The 15,811-nt window shown below is 47.2% G+C and overlaps 1 protein-coding gene across 1 annotated transcript; it reads right to left on the bottom strand.

Annotated features, from left to right (window-relative positions):
* Window positions 1–273: 273 nt before the first annotated feature.
* prr12a (proline rich 12a) lies at window positions 274–15,379 on the bottom strand. Its single transcript, XM_077626339.1, has 15 exons — window positions 14,275–15,379; window positions 12,612–12,769; window positions 11,695–11,856; window positions 6,782–11,445; window positions 6,327–6,548; window positions 5,544–6,228; window positions 4,453–4,985; window positions 4,237–4,353; window positions 4,026–4,159; window positions 3,378–3,796; window positions 3,172–3,291; window positions 2,490–2,587; window positions 2,129–2,260; window positions 1,681–1,776; window positions 274–1,586 (listed from the first exon to the last, which is right to left on the bottom strand). The coding sequence occupies exons 1-15, from the start codon at window positions 14,355–14,357 to the stop codon at window positions 1,452–1,454; spliced, it is 7,758 nt and encodes a 2,585-aa protein (XP_077482465.1). The 5' UTR covers window positions 14,358–15,379; the 3' UTR covers window positions 274–1,451.
* Between the last annotated feature and the right edge of the window lie 432 nt (window positions 15,380–15,811).

Below are 15,811 nucleotides of genomic sequence, written 5' to 3'. Positions count from 1 at the left end.
TGGTGACCAGCCAATCGTAGGGCAAGGAGGGACAACCATTCACACTCATTCATACCTAAGGGCAATTTAGAGTATTCAACAAGTGTACCCTGCATTTCTTGGAATGTGGGAGGAAACCGGTGTACTCGGAGAAAACCCACGCAAGAACATGCAAACTCCACACAGTGAGTGGGATCGAACCATCGACGCCCAGAACTCTTTACCACTTCATAAATGATCATATTAAATATAAACAATGGATTCTCGCGAGGTTAGGAGAAAGAGGAAACTGTATGATCTTTGCAGGTTTTATTTGTTTCTCAAATACAGGAGTTAATGTACAGAATGACAAAGAATATCATCAAGAGCTGTACAATATTTACACACCCATTTCCTTTTTTTATGGAAAATTAGATTGTTTTCAAAATAAGTATGCACATACATCAAAATGATAAAAATGACATGACTATTTCCTCTTTAAATATCACCTATTTATACTTCTTCCCACACCGGAACTGGACAGTTGACTTTTGTTTTTTTCCTCGTTGCATCTGCATTAGTGATGATTGAATTGAAGCACAACAATGTAAAGATTCAAATACACTCCCCTCACTCTTTGCGCTCTCCTTTTTAAAACTTTTTTACACCCACTGTATTTGATACATTATGCCGGTCTTAATGTCTGTTCTTGCATGGAGAAGGAGAAGACAGCTTGGATATGTGGGTCACGATTGTAGTATACTGAACATGTGGACAGTAAAAAGTATTTAAAATGTTAGGGCAGCAATCCAGCGCTTGTTAAGTTAAAAACCTCCTCATATAAATAATAAAAATGTGTTTATATATTATCACACTGCTGAGTTGTGCTGCCCTTCACATAGCACAGGATGAGAGAGAGAGAGAGAGCATTTCTTAACACATCTAATGGTACAAGACCATGTTTACGCTGCTCACGGCACACTCCACACGCAGTGTAAAAAGCATTCTCGCCCTCTTTCAGTCTTTCCCAAAGCCAACACTTCATGTTAGTCTTTTCAAAAAAATAATTTATGTAAAAACTAAGAAGTAATAGTTTCTCTTCAAGCTACTGTCTTAACGAGGTGCAGTTAACGAGATGTTAGTGGCTCCTCTGTGGACTTGGCGTTGCTCGACACTCTCCGACCTCGTGTCCCCTTTTCACGGGTGGTCAGGTTTCCCATGACTCCAAGTGAGCGCTAATCCAGTGAGGTCCCTGCCTCAAAATGAAACACTTTTCTTTAGTCATAGTTCGATAAAAAGAAAAAAAAGAAAAAAAACGAGGCTACGGTTCTGTCGACCAGCCTCAAGTTCATCAAGGGCTTTGAAAATACATCCTCAGATCTTTTAGATTCGAGGAAAATAAATGGGTTGGGGGTCTGTACAGTAGGATCCATCATGTTCATGACTTTTTCTTTTTTTTTTCATATCTCCGACTTTAATTAATCTCATCCTTCTCAGGCTTTGGTGCTGAGTGTGAGGAGCTCGATGAAGGAGCCAAAGAGTGTGTCTAACCAGCTCTGGTTGGCCATGCACTGCTGCACTACTTCTTCTTGGCCGGGGTCCTCGGCTGCCTGCTCGATCGTGTTGGTCTGCATAAAAGGATGTGGAAAAAAAAACAAGACTCCTGAAACTCAAGCACACGTGCAGGTTGGTTCTGCAAGGTAAGTATCTGAGCTTACTTACCTCTTTCTTGCACTGTAAGAAGGTGTGGTATTTATAATGATGTAGAGAGTGGTAAAGACTGTAGATTTGGTACGAATCAGATGACAGTTTAAGGTCCTGGAAAGAATCACATTATACATCTGTCAATCTTTTCACAAATAAGAAAACACAAAAATGTACAAAAGTATTTTTTTAAACATCTGTTAAAGATTAAATACAAATGTATTGAACTTCAAAATCAAATACAATTTAAGTCAAGTTATTTATCACATACCACCACACTTAAAAATTACGATTTTAACCATATCGGTGAAACGGCAAATTATCAAAGATCACCAAAATGTCAGAGTATATATTCTTCATGTTTATTACATGTTACCTCTGTCTTCTTTGCCAATCCAATACAATGTATTGATTATTTACCTAATTGTTAGCTACATTTCTAATGAAGATGTTAGCAATGACAAACCTGTGGTTTAGGCAGGATTTTCTTGACTCGGTTGAGGGTTTTGCGGTTGTAGCCGTCGCCACTGAGCCGCACCCTCACCACCCCCGAGTCCAAAGGGTCCACAATGATCTGGGGGTATGCATGCACAACCTCCTGAAAAAGCAGATGCACCAAAAATTTAAAGTTGCAGCTCACAAGTCCGATTCATTGACACTCCCTAGAATAACAACGTTCAGTTTAACACTCGCAAACAATTTTAGATGCGACCCGGAATGTATCTTGTTGACAAATGACATAAAAGTGCGTAGCTGACAAAGCACATTTGTCAGCAATGCCATGATCAAGTACTAGGATACCTGAAGGACAGTTGAGCGCAGATTACCTGATGCTGAGAGCTCATGCTGACTCTCCTCAACAACCTCCGTTTCTGTTCGCTGAGGATGCTGTCGATCTTCCTCATGGGGGGGAGGTAAAGCTCATCTGCAGGCCAGTCAGAAAGAGAAGGTGTCATTAGTCATCATACGCCGAGCTGCCGCTCGCTTTAATAACACGGGCTGACCCGTAGCGGCTCTTCTATCAGCCCTCATTCTTTCAACAGAATCTATTTCGGTATCGTACTTCAGTAAATATGTCAGCCCCTCTACTATGGAGATGATAAAGTTCTGTATTCTCATTGTTGTTTGTTGTGAGTCAGCAGTATAGCACAAAAGATGCCAAATCCATTTTTTGGGGGGTAAACAGATATTTAACAGATGTTTTAATGACCGTGGTCATACTACTACTACGACTACACAATGTAAAGCACTACTGTAAAAGTGTATTTTTCACAACCAGTTTTGTTATGTTCTGTAGAGTACTCCTCATTATCTATCATAAATGTGTACTTTGAAAGACTCATGTTGACAATTTATATGCCACACTAAACAGTATCTACTGTACTGCTTTTGCTTTAATTACTGTCGACACGCTACTGATCGCATGCGATCTGCATTTCATTGCCTTGCCAAACGTTTAAGCGAATCTTCCGTAATCTAATTTAAGGAGGGGCCCAAAGACATTCTTACCGTCTGTGTCCTCCAAGGCTTGGATCATGTCGGGGTCCAGAGCTGTGCTGACGAGCATTTCCACGTAGCTGCGGAACATTTCCCTCATCGCTCGGTTGTTTACGCCACCTTTCACGGGCACTGAGTGCAGAAAGTCAAAGGTCATTTCCATCTTAAATTTTGTAATCTAACCTCATTGGTAAACGAATAAAAAGTCAAGCGCTTACTTTCATTCTCACTTGCTGCTTCGTCCGATGAATCGGAGTCAGAAGAGGAAGGCGCTTCCTTCAGCCATTTCTTCCTCTTTTTGGGTGGAGGCTCCGCTTTCACCTTGGCTGGTTTGGACTTAGGTGGCCGGTCGGGTTTCTCTTTCTTCTCCGGTGCTTTCCTCTCGTCCTTGCTCTTCCCACGTTCGGCGGTACGTTTCTCCACTTTGTCCTGAGAGGGTTGCACTCGCTGCTTCTCTTTGGCCTTGGGGACCGCAGCTGGGGCCTCCTTTTTTTCCCGTTGTTCTTTTGCCAGCGTCGGGGTCACTCTTGATTTCTCCTTCGTCTCCTTCTCGCGCTGGCTGGGTGGAGTTAATCTCTCCTCTTTTGGTTGAGCTTGGCTTGCAGGTGGGGAAGCCATTCTGGGAAAGGATTGGCGCCTGTGATGCATTGAGAAATGCCATTTAAAAAGCCAATGATTAGGAATCATCTTCAGATCAAATAAGAATTGGGAGCAAAAATCCCAACTTGCACACCAAAAAGACATGAACGCCTTGTTTCAATGCATAGAGAGCTCTATCCGCGTTATAGTATTTATTTATTCATTATTGTTGGGCGGGTTGAAACAAATCAAATTTGTTTTCTAATCTGGATAAAGGAGATATTTACCTGAGGGCAGGTGTTGCCCTGCGCCATGGTCTCCGGGAGCAGACTCTGACATAGTCCTTCTTGTTAACATTTTCCAAAAACTTGACATAGATACGCTGGTAACGTCGTTTGGCATCTCCAAAGTAGCCGAGATACTGCAAGAGGAAAGAAGGAAAACAGTCAAATGGCTTCCACTCTGAAAGAAACTTGTGGTTTCCTGAATTTAACTCACATTGCTTGTAGCACAGAACTGCCTCTGTCCATCTTTGATCTCTGGGCTGAACTTCTGCAGCAGAGCTTTCTGCACTCTCCAGATGGGTGGAGGTTCACGACCCGTCTGCAAGGCCAACTATGAGGAAAACACAAGTGTGTATGCTCTAGTTTAAATATTGGCATTGATGGCATTTTCAGCTATTCAGCCCATTGTCTTATTTTCACACATATGTACCTTGAGTGTTCGGATGTCCTCCACTCGCACCACAAACTCATCCCTCTCTCTGAAGATCCCCTCCCCACCACTCTCGCTGTCATCTTCCTCACTCTCTCCCGCAATGGCAGCGTCCTCCTGCTTCTGAGCTAGGTGTAAGTTGGTATTCTTTGGGGGTGGGCGCTCTTCTTCGGGAGAGGCAGCGGACTCGGGGGATGGTGTCGGAGACTCCTTTTGAGGAGACGCTTGAGCGGGAGGATGTTGAGCCAAAGATGTGGGAGGAGGAGGAGGAGAAGAGTGGGGAGGAGGAGAAGTGTCTGGCAGAGGAAAAGTAGCGGTCAGGGGAGGCGGCGGTGTCTGAGATTTGGCAGCCGCGGGACTTGAAGGTTTCAAGTCCTCCCGTTGTTCCTCTGCTGGAGGGGGAGGCGAGGGCAGGGAGAGAGGAGGAAGGGGGGAGGGAGCTGGAGATGACGACGCTGAAGAGGCAGGAGAAGTGGGTACTGAAGGAGGGTGGGGAATTGCTGCTGCAGGAGGAGGAATCTCTGGCATGGACACTGAAAGGACAGAGATTTTAAGGCTGAGAACCATTTGACAGATCAATGGAAAACTGTACAAGCAACGCATTGTATTCAAATTAACATCATCTAACATAATCGGACAGTCTGGGCTAAGTAAGCCAGCTGTTGATTTAAATGTGTGCAAAAACCTTGTGCTCAATACAAGATTCAAACTGCTGCTGCTTGAAAATGCTAATTTAAGCAAATCTCAAATACAAGTAATATCGTGATTTTGAAAAAACTATTTAAATTGTAGATGAGGATATTTATGAGTTTGTGAATCTGTACTTCTAGTAGCATCCGTGCCAATGTAACAGCTAGAGCAGAATTATGTTTGTTTTGTTGGCTATTTTGAGCTCTGCGACCTGTAAACGCAAGTTCAGCTTGAAAATGGAGCTCCGTTGCCACAACATTATTTTAAAACTAAAATGAGCGCCAACTGAAATGTATGACAAAACTTCCATACATCAAATCTGAACTTAGATTTATGCCTTTGATTTGATTATGTATCTGCTTTTGACAACTTGGGGTGCGAATGAGTGAAGCCTTCCTGACCTTCAAGTTCAGGGGCACCTAACGTCTCCAGCTGCTGTTGTCTTTCCGCCATCATTTCGCTCTCTTCATCCACTTTGGTACTCTTCTCGTCGTTGTCGTCCTCATGCTTGTTTTCGTGCGTGTTTTCATCCTCTGGCTGGAGGACGCATGGTTCATTCAGCTCGGGTTGTGTGTGGGGTGTATGAATGTCAGTCTGAGGGCTAAGAGTTGGGGGTTGCAACGGGGGTGTCAGAGGGGAATGGGACGGCTGCGGCTGAGGAGGCGGAGGGGGTATCGAATGATGGAGGGTCGCAGTTAGCTGTGGAGTGTCGTACAGGGCAGAAATGGCTGAGGAAATGCTTTTCTGGAGATCTTGGTTCTTTCCGACCGAGTCCTCCTCATCTGAGGAGAATGAAGGCAGGGTTTCCAAGTTCCTCTTCAACTCGTCCTCCAAGCGCTTAGGGCTAGGACAGCTGCCCAGGGCGAGACCACCATTGCCTTCACCGTCCCCAAAAGCAGCTGCTGATGGGGGTGGAGGGGGTGCCGGTGATAGTGGGCGCAATCCTGATTTACAGGGAGATGTGTCACCATTGTCAGCTTCCATTCCTGGGGAAATATCCAAACCTGGGGGTCTCTTCCCTGTATTAAGGAAGTCCAGCAAAGAAGCTACCAAACCAGCCTTGGACTCAGAGTCCTTCTCATCACCCTAGAGGAGGCACAAAAAAAACTTCAATTACTTAACAGAAAAGGGAAAATATCTTTCAATTCAACATATAGTAGCTAACATTGACCAATGGCTGTTACCCTTTCCTGCAGACCATCCTCATCCATTCCTTCGTTTATCATCTGGCTTTTCTGCTTGTTTTTATCCTGTCCCCGAGTGCTTTCAGTGCTGCAAGGGCCAGGACTCAGCCCAATTGAGGGGGCTGAGCCTACTGAGCCATCAGACAAAGCAGGGTCTGTACCAGATAGAGAGTCTGTCCTCAGCAAGTCATCAGAAGAGGACATGGGAATTGGCAACTTGATCTATAAAAAAAGAAGGACCACTATAATGTACTATTTGCAGCATACTTTTGATAACAGCACAGCAAATTGTTTAATCAGTTATGAATGCTGAGCCTTGATTGTCAGATTTGTAAAGCCCAATAACAAAACTGAATTAACTGAAAACGCTTAATTGTTTTAAAGCAATGGCTTTCAAACTGGGAGCTTTGGACCCACATAGTTTCTTGATAAGCCTTGCTTTTAAAGCCACTTACTTTCAACGGTGGGATCGGTTCATGCTGTAGCTGTTGGGGTTGATGATGGAGCGGCTGCTGCTGCTGCTGATGGTGGTGGTGATGATGCATCTGCTCCTGCTCCTTCCCGCTCATTTCCATGTACATATCCTCTCTCCGACCTCCTCTTCCTCTGCTCCCACGGCCCCGACCCCTGCCTCGTCCCTCCACATTGAATCCCCCTGCGCCACCTCCAACTGTTCCGCCCATCTCACCCATCATTCCTCGCGGTGTGTAGGGCTCGGGCATCGGGCGAATGCGAGGTCTGCCTCTGGGCCGTGGGGGGCCCTCCCTCTTGGGCCTAGTAGGCTTTCGACCTCTCTTCTTAGGGCCATCCTGAGGCATAAGAGTCTGTGGACCTATCGGTTGGTAGCTAGAGGCATGGTAGAAGTCAAGCTCGCCCATTAAAGGGCTGAGAGAACCACTCCCCCCTCCTCCTTTCCTGCAGCTTGACACCAAATCTGGCAAGAGATCTGGAAGTCTGCGACTGTTCAATCGGATGTCAGCAGGCTGGTCAGCTTTGTCCTCATCATCTTCAAATTCGTACTCTTGGGCGTAACTTTTCTTAGGCAGTGTGTTGGGGTCCCTACGCTCCTTTAGGAGGTGAAAAGAACTAGACTTGAGGAGCTTCTTCGGACGAGATGAGCAGAAAATCGGCGATTGGAGGCCACCGGATGCAGAGCCCGTGCTTGTCCCTCCAGGCCCGGAGGACAGCTTCGCGGCGGGGTTGTTAGGTCCAGCGTTATTAGTGCCCATACCCATTGCTGGGCCCTGGGACTGAATTAAACCGAGCTGCTCAGTGTTAACGGTGGAGGGTAGCTCATGGGTTTTCAAGGAGTCAAGATCCAGAGTCATAGTGTTGTTGCTGGGTTCCTCCAGGCTGTGACAGTATGGCTCATAACCCTGATCTCCATGATGACCCATCATATCATAGCCAGCTCCGCTACCGCCACCTTGTCCACCACCACTTTGTCCGGCTTTCATGGAGCCCATAGCCTCCTGCCCAGTATGGCTTTCATTCATCTCCTCCTGACCTGGTCCTGCACCACCAGCACAACTTGATTTGTAGTCCTCCGCACAAAACATGTCTTCCATACCTGGAAAAAATGAACGGTCCTCGTCTTGGAGAAGGGAGTCAGGAAAACAAATAGAAGTTAGGGGAACAAAGCGATTACTCTGTTGGGCTTGGTCTGCCTTTTCCACTGGGCTGACCGTATCAAACTGGTGCTGCTCTGAGCGTTGTTGGTCTAATTGGCTCTGCTGGGGCGTGAGCTGGGAGGGGAGAGACTGTTGCGTATCGGGCTGAGGTTGGGGATGCGTCGGGGCAGACTGAGAGGGGATATGGTGAGAATGTGGGGTCTGTGGCTGAGAGTGAGGGTGGTGAGAATGGGCTTGTTGGTGCTGAGAGCTAGCATGCTGCTGTTGCTGTTGTGGATGGTGCTGCGAGAGGTGGTGCATGTGAGACGGAGTGGGCATGGAGATTTCAGACTCAGAGAGGAACGAATGGAGTTCAGGGGCCGAGTGGGTTGGCGGGTGATGGTGAGACGGGTGCTGCCTTTGCTGCTGCTCCTGCTGTCTGTGGCGCTCGTTGCTTCCTCCGCTCCGCCCACCGCGTCGATCTTCCGAAATTGCTACATCTGTGCCGGAGGTCTGCGAAAGAGAGCGCTCCAGCATGTCCAAAGATGAAACAACTGAGCTTTGTTTGACTTGGCTCTGCTCGTGTTGATGTGACGAGGGTCCGTGGTTGTAATGAGCCGCTGCCACCTCTAAAGCCTGCGACTGGAGTTGCAGCTGCAGCTGGGTCGTTTGGGACTGAGCCTGAGCCGGATGCTTAGTCGAACCCAGTCGTCCGCTCGCACTCTCCATTACAGTTTGCTGTTGGCCAATGGAGTGCTGCTGCTGTTGGGGGTGAGAGTCGTGTGGATGTGAGTCCATCTTGTGGTGCTGTTGATGCTGTGGGTGGGAGTCCATTTTAGGGTGTTGGTGAGGTTGGTGGGAGTCCATTTTATGGTGCTGCTGATGAGGCCGGTGAGTATCCATTTTGTGATGTTGCTGTTGATGCTGTTGGTGTGTGTCCATCTTGTGGTGCTGCGAATGAGGTTCGAGTTTGTTGCGTGTTGTATGGGATAAAACAGACTGGAGCAGGTGTGAGGGCTGGTGGGACTGATCTGTGGGAGAGTCCATAAGAGACGCAGTGCTTTGAGGCTGGACCTCTGGCGTTTTCCGTGGATACGGGATTTCAGAGCGCTCCTTTTTCTGTAACTCCATCTGATTGTGGGGTGGCATCTGTGAATGTGATGATACATGCTGATTATGGGAAGAGTGCTGGGGAGGAAGGGAGTGTTGTGTATATGGGTCCCCTCGCCCATAGTGGACTACAGAGCCCAAGTTGTCATGGTGAAGTAGGTGCGAGTGCACTTGTTCAGCACTGCCTCGTCCGCCACTGTTTCTGCTGCTCCCAACAGGCCTCTCGTTCCTTTGCTGTTGTTGGTGATGGTGCTGTTGCTGTTGCTGCTGTTGTTGTTGTTGATGTTGCTGCTGTTTCTTCAAAGACATCTCCAGCTGACTGTCTAGCCCAGAGGTTGCATTGCCTACCCCAGAAGAAGATGTGGCACTGTGGGTGCGTATGACACTCTGGGGATGATACCTTTCTTCAGAAGACTTTCCCATATCATAGCTCAACCCTTTGCCAGCATCGGATGTTGGTGGTGCCGACTGAGGTTGTGGCTGCGTTTGCTGCGACGTTGGTTGGGGCTGGTGATGAGTGGCCTGTGGAGCAGGACTCGCCTGTGCCTGCAGCAAGTGTTGGATTAGGAACTCATCGTCATCATCTACTTCTTCTTGGGATCGTTGAGAACCAACTCCGAGCATTGAGGTGTCGGCCTTTGATTTTGAAGAGTTTGCATGATAAGACTGAGATTGAGAGTTTGGACCTCTGGTGTCAGGGTAGCCCTGAGGGGAGCTTAAAAAAGGAGGAGAGAGAACTGAGGAGATGTATTTATTAGAACCAGCACCTCCAGGAGATTGCGTGGGACATGTCGGCACGGGGGAGTGCAGCCCTGGGCGGATAATGCCAGAGTTTCCAGATGGGGAGGGACTTGAATCGGGAATATGATAAGACCCTCCTCCACTCCCTCCAGCACCTCGCTCACTTGTCATGCCATTTCCTGCACCTCCTCCTGACCCAGAGTTTCCACTTCCTGTACCACTGCTACTACCTCCCCCAGATGCACCACTGCCTGAAGAACCACTTGATCTTAAAAGCGCAGGAGAATGGCCTGGAGCACCATAACCCAGTGATGGGCTTCCAGCTCCACCCAGGGAAGAGGGAAGTGATCCATAAGCAGAATCTGCTCCGTATATATCACTGGGGTACGGCTGACTTCGCCCTCCTAAACTTCCATAGCCTTTCCCACCAGTACCTGAACTCAGGTCCTGGGCTTGTGGGGAACTGAAGCCACCGTAGGACTGAGCTAGGTGAGAAGTAGGGGGCTGATTTGGGGAGTATGACTGAGTCTGTTGTTGAGGTGGGGTTTGACCAGTGAGACCAGATGTGGGGGGTTTTACAGGGGGAACAGGTGAACCGTAACCAGAGAGGCAGGATTTGGGAAGAGACTGGGGTGTTGAAGTGGAGGTGGGAGGGGGCTGTTGTTGCTGAGTGGCTGGGGGAGGTGGTGCTGGTTGAGTGGGGGGTTGCTGCCTAGCGGGGGCTGCACTAGAGCTAGAGGTGGGGATTGAGTTAGAAGGGTGAGCCCCAGGAGTGGCAGAAGACGATGAAGAGGACGAGGAGGTAGAAGATGCAGAAGGAGGCGTAAGAGGCGTTCTTGAGGACGATGCTGAACTTGCAGATGAGTAGCCACTGCTGGAGCTGCTTTTGGTACCTTTCCCAGCTGAGGAGGACGAGGAGGAGGAAGATGACGAATACGCAGGCTGGATGATTGGCCGATATTGCTCTGTGCGAGACGAAGCTTTGTGGTCAGATGAAGGGCTTTGGTCACCCAGGGGACTGCAAGAAAGGCCAGCGTGCCTATGATGAGAGGCAATTTGTTGGTAGCCTGCCCCTCCACAACTGAGGTAGTGCTGCAGGGAGTGAGCAGCGGAGGACGAGAGCTGCGGCTGCGTTGGTGTTGGCCGCTGGTAGTGTTTGATGACGCTATCCTGTCTGGGCACGGCTCGTTCCTGAGCCGAGTTTGACTGGGAATGAGCTTGGGGCTGGGCTGAGGAGAATACTGAGGCATTATACAGCTGAGAGGACTGGTCCTGGAGCTGTGAGGACAGCAGGTTGAACTGATGGGACTGCAGGTGCCTAGCAGAGGATGCCTGGGCTGATGCGGCACCTGTAGGGTCTTGACTGCCCCTATAGGCGGCTGCAGCAGCCCCCTGCGAGGACAGTAGTCTGTCAAAACCCAGACTAGACTGGGAGGGAGCTTTGATGTGTAGTAAGGGGTCATGTGGGGACAGAAGACCATTAGATGTTGGGCTAAACGTGGGGGTGTCCTGGAGGGAAAGGGAGGCACCGGGAAAGGAGCGGCTGGAAAAGGATGCTGGGTGCTGATAGGCTGAGAGAGCGGAGGAGGAGGGGAAGGAGCCCGAGCCAGGAAGAGCTCCAGAAATGAATAATTCTGGAGGAGCAGGTGTGTGCATCGCTGTTCAGGAAGAGGTGGGGTGGGGGGTACAAAAGAGAAATTACTCAAAATCAATGCAGTCATCTACACAGTGCAAATAAAAATGCCCAATGAAGTTTGGGTTTCTTCTTTGCATAGTAACAAATTAAATAAATTAGCACATAGTACATTGCCAGCAAAACGATAATAAAATAAACAGGAGTTTCTTCAAATGGCATATTGACAGTCGGGCATGTTTCCAAGTTAACACATGAAGGAACACAGACTCACCTGTCTGCCAAGTGGGTGTGCGGAACTGGGAAAGTAGCGAGGAGGCGGAGGGGGGAGCTTGGGGACCCCGAGACTCCAACGCCGAAATAAGATTCATGACTGAAGCATCGGGGGCTGAGGGGCTGGCATGGTGCAGGCCAGTGTCAAACAGCCCCGAAAGACCTTATAGTAGGAGATACAATTAAAACATGTTTTGAAAATGATTTTAATATTTTGAATAGAAAAAAAGCATAATTCTTCCTGATTACATAGTAAAGTATTAGCGACTCTGTCTTTCTAGCTCTTTTGCGCCGTCAAATAAATAGAGAGCATAGAATAGATCTAAAAGCCCAGGATATGATAATGAGTTCATACTTGGATAAGGCTATGATACAGTATCACATTAAAATTCCATAAATGTTAAGAATAAATGGTTGGCAGTGATACAATGTATCTTATGATATCGTCCTCATGCATGATCCATTTTGCATGGCGACTATTTTTATTAAATGCTCATAGAGTCACACTTATCTAGGCAATGCCTGGGTAATGGATTTTACTCCCACTTGTAACCTGCAAACTGATTTCTGTTTTCACTGTTCATTAAGTGGCATGTTAGAAAAAAACTGACATGTTTTAATAGTACTTAAGACTGAGGCAAAAAATCTCATTACACTGCAGGCATTCTTACTGTTCAGAGTTTTAATCACTTTTATATGAAATCAATATAATTGTACATTAAACGTTGCCATTGTCTTCAAGTGGACACGTATAGCGCTATTGATTGATTGTTTTCAGTCAAAGCCCAAATGAATGAAATCACTGTGTGCAAAATTTTAAAGCACGCGTCCCGATTTGCACGCTTGGTCGGCCACACCAATAATTCATTCCTGTGGCCCCTACTGTTGGGGACACGGTAGGTATGACATTTATCTCACCCAAACTCCGTCCAGCTGCTCCCCAAGCCCCGCCTTGGCTGGAGCTCCCTGGGTGGTGATTGGTGGCATAGCCCTGCAGAGGGTGTGGGGTAGCGTAGGCTTGGCGGTGGAGGAGCTCAGACTCAGGGTGGGATGATCTGGAACTCCCATATACAAGACTAAGAGGAGGAGGAGCGCAGGATCATAAAGTGTTATTAATTTCAGAGGGCATTTGCATAAATATTAGCTGGTACTAAAAATGGTGACAGACTCCCACCAAAATCCCCCATCATTCAAGTGTGTGCTTAAATCTCAGACCCTCATTTAGCCAAGGTCCTCAATTCCATTGCATCATTAGCAATCATTCAATGTCATGATCAGATCCTTAGATTTAACCATGACATTTACATTATTATAGTATCATTCTGAGGCTAGGGGTGTGTTTCAAAAGAAATGTAAGTGTGAGTAATTTGACATGCTATAACTGAACATGCCGTGGTTGCAGGCAGATTCCTTGTTAACATGTTGGCCATGGTGCTTGCTTGATGGGAGCTCTGTGCACAGTAGCGACGAGAGCAGAGCAGACACACGGCCTTAGTGTGCGCAAGGTCGGCATTTTGGGGTGAAACTAAACCAGATTAGTGCACTCACTCACTCCACAGCCCGCTCTCGCGATTGATAGACAAGTATTCATTGATTACGTTGATATGGCTAACTATGTGCTAGCGTTCCACCTACATAAACTAACCAACAGCAACACCATGTCTCGCAATTGGACATCACATCGCGTCTAAACACAATAGCGTTTAGACGTGGTGTGGGAAAATGTGCTGTAGCGGCTAGCTGAAGTGATGCTAGCAGGCCGCTATTGACTTCCGTTCAAAATTAGCTCGCATGCTAACGTAAAAGGTAACAGAGGTCTCAGGCGATTTCAGGTTTTTTTTAACAGCGTATACACGTCGTCATCAAACTCGCCATGAGTATAATCAAATAAGCAAGTCCTTTTGACCTTGTTGTTTTTATTCAAACAATCAGATGCAATGGTACAATTTCATTATGCAAATGAGCCTTGCTCATGAACCCTCTGCAAATCATCTCCAATCATGTCTGAGGCCAAATTCGGCTATAAAAAATGTGGCCATTTTCATTGCAATCACGCTAACATGAGACATTTTTTTCATTTCGATGCACCATTGAAGACGGCTCAACGAATGCAGCCTCCAATTCTTTTTGTTGATGTCTGTCAGGAGGGGGCTGCTTTAGAGCTTTTGCACCATTCGAACCCATTTTATTTATTTATCAGAGCATGTCCAGGCCCGTTAGGTGAAAAAAACCTGTAGATGGTAGCCCACCACCACTTCGCATCAACCATCTGCTCCATCCAGGTCTAGCTAAAAATCCACTGTCTGTCTGTCAATCACATTCGATTCAAATCCCCCATACCCCCAACACCCCCCCCCCCCCAACCTTTTCCTTTCTCCACCCCGCCCACCCCCACGACACGCACACTGCTCCATTGCTGTTGATAATGTTATTACTATGCAACTCTTTGGGATGACAATGCATCGGCGTTCCGAGTGCGTGTGTGGATCGCGAAGTCAATAGCGACAATGTGTTTACACACGGTGCCCTGCCATGTAGGCACTGATGCATGCATGCACATTGTCTGCCTTGTGCCGATTACCTTGCTTTGGCCGATCTCTCGTAACTCCATCCTGCTCCAGCGCCCAAATCGCCGAACCCTGTTCCCGGGTAATTTCTATCCATCTAAATGGGGGGGACAACCGTGTGCGAAAGCGACGTCGCAAGGGGGTGGAGGAGGGGAAAAAATCCAGTCTTTCCCGAGCTCCGTTTCAGGCTATTTTCCCCGGTTTCATAAGCAAGTCCTCCGGGGTGGAAAACAGCATATTGAAAGAGAAATGGAGGGGAGGAGGAGAAAGCTGGATGAGAAAAAGAGGGGGGTCTACGGGGCTATAATCCAAGCACCTCGAAAAAAGATAGTCTTCCTCATTTTCCTCCTTCCACGTTTATCATTTCCATGAAGGTAGTCCAAATCCGGTCCCGCTCATGATGAAGATGTCGCGGATTTGGCCGCCAATGGGCGAAACGCTGACGAACATTTGATTTCCAACGCGTCCCCCTTTTTTTCTCTCTCCTCTCTGTGGTGCCTCCTCCCCTTTCTTTAGGCTAGTCTTTTTGGGCTACGCTGCTAGCGCCACCTAAGAATCCAGCAAAGATCGGAGGAAATAACCACGTTGATGGAGATCGTCTCCCCAAAAAACATTAGGCGTTCGATGAGCGGAAAAACGCCTCATTTAAATGTGCATTTCATGCAAAAATCGCCGCCACAGAACACCCCTCCTCCTCCTTCTTCTTCTATCTGTTATATGCTAACAGCGAGCCGCGCATGCTAGCTGTCAGGAACGACGCATACGAATAAAAGTGGCGTTATAACGCCCCCATTAAATGTCGACTTCCTGCAGTTAAACCTTCTGGTATTTCAGTGAAAAAGTAACCGCATGCAGGGGAATCAAGCCAATCGTTAGAAACAATAAACAGAACAAGGAAGCTTAAAAAAAGCAGGCCGCGTTTTTTTTTAAATACATCTTTACAAATTTTCATCCGTAGACGCCATTTTTGAAGGCGGCTCTCTCTTCGTCCTCGCTGGTTGCCTCGGCTCCGCGTCCGGGCTGACCTCCCTTCCATTTCCCGACGCGTCTGCTAACCAGATCGGCATGCTTTTCCACATTTTCGCCTCTTTGTTAAGTAAATGACGCTATTGATACCAAACACTGGACAACACAAGGTAGCTCCAAAGTGTGAAATAAACACTACTTGGACCTAGACAAATTCATATTTTAATTGAATCTTAACAAAAGTTATAAATATTTCCCACAATAGGTTTAATGCACTGGTCCTAAGTAACAAAGTGCACTGAAAATATCATTACGACAGTATCACAGTTATTTCTTGGATTTGGAATGCACGTCTATTTGCAGGTCAAATGTGTGCCAGTAGATGGCAACACTGGAGCACAACTAAGTGTTGGATGGCCAAAACAATTGGAACACCTACACAACACAATTATTATAAAACGGACCTGCAAGTGTAGTCCTTTTCTGGACAAATATATGTATTTATAAATCTATTGTTCAATTTCAGTGATGGGCCATCAAACCTAAACATGACCAGAAGTTCCAACATTATATTTAGACCCTGCA

The sequence above is a fragment of the Stigmatopora argus genome, chromosome 18 (genome assembly GCF_051989625.1).
Source record: "Stigmatopora argus isolate UIUO_Sarg chromosome 18, RoL_Sarg_1.0, whole genome shotgun sequence".
NCBI lineage: Eukaryota > Metazoa > Chordata > Actinopteri > Syngnathiformes > Syngnathidae > Stigmatopora > Stigmatopora argus.
This window is presented reverse-complemented; position numbering and strand designations above follow the sequence as displayed.

Coding starts and splice junctions, on each gene's coding strand:
- prr12a (XM_077626339.1), bottom strand. CDS start 14,357: ATGGATAGAAATTACCCGGGAACAGGGTTCGGCGATTTGGGCGCTGGA. Junction 11,446..11,694: donor CACACCCACTTGGCAGACAG/GTGAGTCTGTGT, acceptor CTTCCTGAACAG/CGATGCACACACCTGCTCCT. Junction 6,229..6,326: donor AGGATGGTCTGCAGGAAAGG/GTAACAGCCATT, acceptor TGCCTCCTCTAG/GGTGATGAGAAGGACTCTGA.